The sequence below is a fragment of the Oryzias melastigma genome, linkage group LG24, assembly GCF_002922805.2.
Source record: "Oryzias melastigma strain HK-1 linkage group LG24, ASM292280v2, whole genome shotgun sequence".
NCBI lineage: Eukaryota > Metazoa > Chordata > Actinopteri > Beloniformes > Adrianichthyidae > Oryzias > Oryzias melastigma.
The window spans coordinates 4,691,759-4,698,593 of record NC_050535.1 but is presented as its reverse complement, the minus strand read 5'-3'; the positions used below and the strand labels follow the sequence as shown (position 1 = coordinate 4,698,593).

The 6,835-nt window shown below is 39.4% G+C and overlaps 1 protein-coding gene across 2 annotated transcripts; it reads left to right on the top strand.

Annotated features, from left to right (window-relative positions):
- Positions 1–2,444: 2,444 nt before the first annotated feature.
- Positions 2,445–5,699, top strand: cnr1 (cannabinoid receptor 1). 2 transcript variants are annotated; one of them, XM_024291821.2, is made up of 2 exons: positions 2,445–2,707; positions 3,116–5,699. In XM_024291821.2, exon 2 carries the CDS (start codon positions 3,162–3,164, stop codon positions 4,569–4,571), a length of 1,410 nt encoding a protein of 469 aa, XP_024147589.1. In that variant the 5' UTR covers positions 2,445–2,707; positions 3,116–3,161; the 3' UTR covers positions 4,572–5,699. The 2 variants fall into 2 exon arrangements, with proteins under 2 accessions (XP_024147589.1, XP_024147588.1); XM_024291820.2 differs by having other exon boundaries at positions 2,446–2,712.
- Positions 5,700–6,835: the final 1,136 nt, after the last annotated feature.

Sequence of the window (6,835 nt, the reverse complement as noted above, 5' to 3'; positions counted from 1 at the left end):
TCCATTGAAAATGAATGGGAAATATTTCAAACTTTTCCAATACTTTTAGCACTTTTGCTTTTGAAATGTATGCAGACTTGGTATCAAAATATTCAGCACCTTCAGGGCGTTCCTTCTTGTGCTTTTGATTTTTGGAAATTTTACTGTTTTTGAGAATTTACGCAATTTATGCTATTTTTTTAGCCCCGTTGAAAATGAATGGTAATCACTTAAAATCCTTCAAATTTGTTATGCCCTTTTGAAACGTATCCAATCTTAGTATCAAAATGTTACGCACATTCATGGCATTCCTTCTTGTACTTTTGGTTTTTGTATATTTTACCGTTTTTAAGATTGTATGCTATTAATGCTGTTTTTTTCCCTAACCCCTTTAAAAATGAATGGGAAATACTTCAAATCCTTCAAAAATGATTTGTGTACTTTTAAAACGTATGCAAGTTTGGTATCAAAATGTTCAGCACGTTCAGGACATTCATGCTTGTACTTTTAGTATTCATATATTTTACCCAATTTTTGAAATTTTAAGCAATTTCTGCGATTTTTCAAGAAATTCTTCAGATCATGCAAAATTGCTGCAAAATGTTTTACACGTTCAGGAAATTTTCTTTTCTTTCTTTCATTTTACACTTTCTGCAAATTATGCAAGTTTGGTATCAAAACTTTTTATATTTATATTATTTATGCATTTTTGTTTTATTTATTTATAATTTTTTTAAGAAATTCTTTAAATTATGCAAGTTTGGTATCAAAACGTTCAGGACATTCATGCTTGTACTTTTAGTATTCATATATTTTACCCAATTTTTTGAAATTTTACACTATTTTTTTTACAAGAATTTCTTCAAATTATGCAAGTTTGGTATCAAAATGTATTGTATTTTCGATACATTAAAATAAATTGCTTCATCATGTTCAGCAAACAGTTTTCACACTAGCATTATCGCAGGTAATGCAAATGTTCTCGTTTTTGATTATTTTTATGCCTTTTGACAGTTACATCCTGTTCATGCATATTTATATGCTCAAGGGCTTTACCCAGAATGCTAATAGACTTTGCACTCATCAGCCGTAAGTTAAATTACAACTCTTCCAGAGATAGCATCAGACTTCCTTCCACCGACTTCAGTTTATTTCCCCCTGAGCTCAATTTTCTGATTCAGAGCCTCAGAATGAGTCACCGTGGAGGACAAAAAGTTATGTAGCACAACTGAAACGCAGATGGCCGAGAGCTTTGCTCCACCATCACTCACTGCTAAATCACAGGTCAGCGTGCCAACCGAGTCAGAGAAAACCGCCACAGTTCAGCAGTCACACCGAGAAAAACCAGCCCGCCGCCTCAAGCAAACTGGATAGTGCAGAGGATTAGGGTTAACTGGGGATGGATAGTTAACATCTCTTAATTGTTTATTGATTTTGGATCAAAAGTCTCTGTTTTAATTGAATTCAGTCGGTTATTTTTCCTGCAGAAATAGATTTTACATTTTAAAGAACTAGCATAAGCTTCATGGACATCAACTACATGTTTTCCAGTCTCTTCTCCACCAAGGACAAATTCAAATACTTGATCTGAAGCTCCTACTTGAAGAGAGTCGCAGAGTATTGCATTGATAATGACTTCTAAAAAGACATAAACTTAATGCATAAATGATGCACTGCAACGTCCCTGACAGACACTATCATTGAGAGTACACCAGGGATGCGTGTTCCTCTGGCTTATGTGGTAATTATCTCAACGCTGACGTTTTTTTGCTTTAATATTCCTTCAGCAAAAACATTAACTCAGCTGCTGGAGCAGAACAGCTGAGGAAAAAGACTTTTATTTTGGTAAATGCTCACCAGCTTTATTTCAATCTCATTGATTTGGTCAAATCATCTTGTTTGCCCATGTTTTTCTGTTTCTAAATGAGTATTTTTGGTTCAATTAAAAGTAGGATGAGGCTTGTATGGAGCTCATGTGTTGGCAGTAATATGAATTACACTTGTTATGGTGGTAGGGTCATGTCCTAATTTTAGCTTCCTTCGATATGAAGGTGAAAAACATAAAATTTGATCTAATTGATAAAGTTTTTCTGATTTTTAATTAACTGGCCTTTAAATTTGACTTGATAAATTAAGAGCTGCTTCGTCCAAAATATGGATATTAGTATAAAAACAATTTATTTGCATTTAAAAGTTCCTCTACATCTAACTTTTGAGTGCACCCATACTGTTTGAGGTGATTGACACTCCCTACTCTTTTATTTATTACCTATTTCTAATATAACTTTCATGCGTAAACCTGTGCGCTCGCTCCATGGATTTTTCCAAATTTCCCAGTCCGAGCTGCACCAGTCAGAAGCCATTGCTTCCTTTGTTCCTATGCGCCGCATATGACGGCTTCATGGGTTGGGCAGACTGTATGGAGACACGTGACAGGGCTTTGGAGAAGCGATGCTTCATAAGAGTGAAAGCGCAGAGAAAGGAGACGGGAGAGACGCTGGAGACGCGCGCTGCGGCACAGGAGCGCACATCCCCAACCGCCGGCAGACGTGTCCGGAGATGTCCGGGGAGAACAGAAACTTCTCTTTCAGGAGGAGTCGGACAAATTAAGCTCCACGGAAAGTAATCCTGCTGCTTAATTTTCTTTTTTCTTTTTTGGATGATGCGCTCCTGACTCGGACTGACGCGCAGAGATAAAAGGCAGTTCTGCGCGCATGGGAAAAATTATGTAAGGTAAAGAAAAGCACTTTTTTATTAATAAGGTGAACATTCATACTTTTTTTAAACTACAGAAGCATAAATATTCAGTTTTGATGCATTGGAGCAACAATTAAAAGCTGTTTTTAAAATTGCCCAGATGTAAAATGTCATATTGGTGCAACAGTGAGCTTAATTTAAAGGTTAATTCCTGCTTTTAAGCAAAATTAATTTTTATTTTAAGCTTCCTAAAGGAGAAAAACACTTTAGATCTTAATGTATTTGAATATGAAGAGCTTAAAGGTGTAAAAAGCAAAAAAAATTGATTTTTGTGTTTTATATTTTACACATTTCATCTTTTGAAGCTTTCAGCCTCCCAGTAAAATTGTATTTTTTTTGAAAAAAATGGTACAAAAACGTAAATGTTTGTTGTTTGCAGGTTATCTGGGCATCTTAGGCTGCAGTAAAACCTCTCAGACAACGCCATGAAGTCTGTGCTAGATGGTGTGGCTGACACCACCTTTCGGACTATCACGTCTGGCTTACAGTATCTGGGCTCCAACGACGCCAACTACGACAACCCCATCGGCGATGTAGACTTTAAGGGCAGCCTGGGCGTGCAGAAAACCGTGTCTGCCTTCCGCAGCAACCCCTTCCCAAACAAAGTACCTGCAGACGGGGAGCTCATCTTCAAGGATATCCCCATTTTCCCCACCAACGCTTCCGATTTCTTCAGCAACCGGAGCACGTTCAGAGATGAGACCAACAACATCCAATGTGGGGAGAACTTTATGGACATGGAGTGTTTCATGATCCTGACTCCCAGCCAGCAGCTGGCGGTGGCCGTGCTGTCTCTGACTCTGGGTACCTTCACGGTGCTGGAGAACCTGGTGGTGCTCTGCGTCATCCTGCAGTCCCGCACCCTCCGCTGCCGGCCGTCCTACCACTTCATCGGCAGTCTTGCCATAGCCGACCTTCTGGGGAGCGTCATCTTCGTCTACAGTTTTCTGGACTTCCACGTTTTCCACAGGAAGGACAGCCCCAATGTTTTCCTCTTCAAGCTGGGCGGAGTCACCGCCTCCTTCACCGCGTCGGTCGGGAGCCTCTTCCTCACTGCTATCGATCGATACATCTCCATTCACCGGCCTCTCGCCTACAGGCGCATCGTGACCCGGACCAAGGCCGTCATCGCCTTCTGCATGATGTGGACCATCTCCATCGTCATCGCGGTGCTACCTCTGCTGGGCTGGAACTGTAAGCGCCTGAACTCCGTTTGCTCAGACATATTCCCCCTCATTGACGAGACTTACCTGATGTTCTGGATTGGTGTGACCAGCGTGCTGGTTCTTTTTATCATCTACGCCTACATATACATCCTGTGGAAGGCGCACCACCACGCCGTGCGCATGCTGAGCCGCGCCTCCCAGAAGAGCCTTGTGGTGTACTCGGCCGACGGGACTAAAGTGCAGACCACACGCCCCGAGCAGGCGCGCATGGACATCCGTCTGGCCAAGACCCTGGTGCTGATCCTGGTGGTGCTGGTCATTTGCTGGGGTCCGGTCCTCGCCATCATGGTCTACGACCTCTTCTGGAGGATGGACGACGACATCAAGACGGTGTTTGCGTTCTGCAGCGTCCTCTGCCTCTTCAACTCCACCGTCAACCCCATCATCTACGCCTTGAGGAGCAAGGACCTCCGGCACGCCTTCCTCAGCTCCTGCAACGCCTGCAGGGGCAGCGGCCAGCAGCTGGACAACAGCCTGGAGTCCGACTGCCAGAACAGAAACATCCACATCTCTGCCAACAGGGCTGCGGAGAGCTGCGTGAAGACCACTGTGAAAATAGCCAAAGTAACAATATCTGTGTCGACCGAAACGTCTGCAGAAGCCGTCTAATTCCTGAATCCACATCCTCACGTAGATGCATTAGTGGCTCCATGGTTTTATGTTTGTGCACACGGTGTGCCAAAGTGCCAAATGGTGTCGGAAGGACTGGAAGGACCATCATAAGTGTACCATAGACTCCATGAAGTTAGCAAAAGCATATTATATTTTTGTACCGTGAATTCAGGTTTTTTTGAGACGATATGCGTCTTCATTTACGGGGATAAGGGGCTACTGACATTTTTAAGTAGTTTTACAGCGCCATTTTGAATTTCCTCATCTTGTCTTGCAACATGAATTAAAAGAAAAAGGAAAATCTGTGCGCCTTGACTTTCGAAAGGTCTCATTAAAACATTTATATAAATAGGAGATAAATAGGAGAAAATATGCTGTTTTTGATTGTTGCAAGTCGTAGTGGCAATTTTTTTTTAAATAAAAATAAAAAAAACGATAAAGCTCTTCAGTTTGTAAATTCTATAGCGCTTAGATCTTTATTCGATCGTATAACTAACAACTGTACAGCGTTTTCTTGCATTTGAAGTCTTTCAGCCACTCTTTTTGTCAAAGCTTGAACAAAAGTGAACTTAGGCGCAGTGTGCTGGTCACAACTGTGAGAGATTGAAGTTTTTTGACTATAGCTGCTCTCATCAGATGTGTGATTTCTGTCTGTTTCCAACCCCAAAGCCTTTTTGAATAAGTTGTTAAGCCATCCTTTCAGATAACAAAAAACAATCCACATTTCCAGAAGAGAATGTGTCTAGTGTTTTTTTTTTCCAAACAACAAGCCTTTTCATTAGCTAGAAACTTGAATCAAGGTTTGTGTGTAAGAATTCTGTGGAGTGGACCGCGCACCTCGCAAAAGAAGCTGACTTTTTCTGACAGACGATGCTAATCTATATATTAAAAAAAGAAAAAAATCATGGCACAATTGTTCTGTACAAATTTCTCTTGATGTGAACTTATCCTCAGTCAGTAAGCTTTTCGCTGCCGCTTGTAAATTTTAAGTATTGAAGATCAAAATGTCAACTGTTAAGTGGCTTCTGTAACGGTGGAGAAAATGTGACTTAAAAGCTCACAGTTAGTCAAGTGCTTTCGGTATTACTGTTTTCAAAATTTACAATAAAGTCACGGCTGGTGTTACGATGCCTGAAGTTTTTTGATCGGACGGAGGATGATGGGAAAGAGAAGATGTCACAGATAAAGAAAACTCTCATGTGTTGGTGGTGCTTTACTGCCCCCTTGTGGAGAAACTGAAACATACACCAAGGTTTTTTTTTCTTTTTGTAAAATTGATTTGACAAAAATAAAAATTATACACTATAATTATAGTCAACTAAAATGTACAAAATTACAAAAATATTAATAGTTTTTTACTTAATAACTTTCTGCTTCTGAGAAAACTGGATTTAATGTATTTATTTGATCAATTCTAGTTCAACTGTTTCTAGTCCCTAATTAAGGAGTCTGCAACCGTCAATACTTAAAGAGTTAAAGGATTTTAGACAATTAAGACACTGATTTGTAAATATGTTATTGTTCCTACCATGATAAGTATAAATGAACTATTTTAGCATAAAACACATCAATAAAAATAGCATTTTTTTTCAATAAATGAAATAACTTTTTGACAGATTTAAATAAAAGACTTCCGTGTCACATAGCAAAATGCAGCAAAAAGGACAAAATAATGAGTGATTTTTCAGTTTGTGGTGCATCTCTGCCAGAAATGCATAAATCTAACAAACCAATTTTAAATCAGAGCTAATTCAGTCACCCTTACAGTATTTTTTTTAACCTTAAGGAGGCACCTGAAATACTTTCATTTGCTTGAAAAATTGAAAATCTGAATCAAGACCTTGAATATAAAGTTTTGTTGTCCTTACTGACTTCAGATTGATTTTTTTGTGGTACACAACGATCACAAATCTGTCAAAATGTTGTAGTTCGACTACAAACTGCTTTATGGGAGTGATGTGGGATGTTCTTCAACTGTTTGAGAATGGATAGAATAAAGTTTGAGGCCTTTTTTTCACTTTACTGCATATTTTTTAAACTTTTTTTACTATTCAAAATAAAAAAACATTTATTTTTACATATATATATTTTTTTTTTAATCGGAGAGTCACGATGGAGGCGTAAAGGAGCCACATGTGGCTCCGGAGCCTCAGGTTGCAGACCCCTTGCCCTAATATATAGCAGTGTAACAACTCATCAACTCTTATATTATATTTCTATAATCCAACCAGATCGATCAAATCCACGGCAGCTAAAACTGA

Coding starts and splice junctions, on each gene's coding strand:
- cnr1 (XM_024291821.2), top strand. CDS start 3,162: ATGAAGTCTGTGCTAGATGGTGTGGCTGACACCACCTTTCGGACTATC.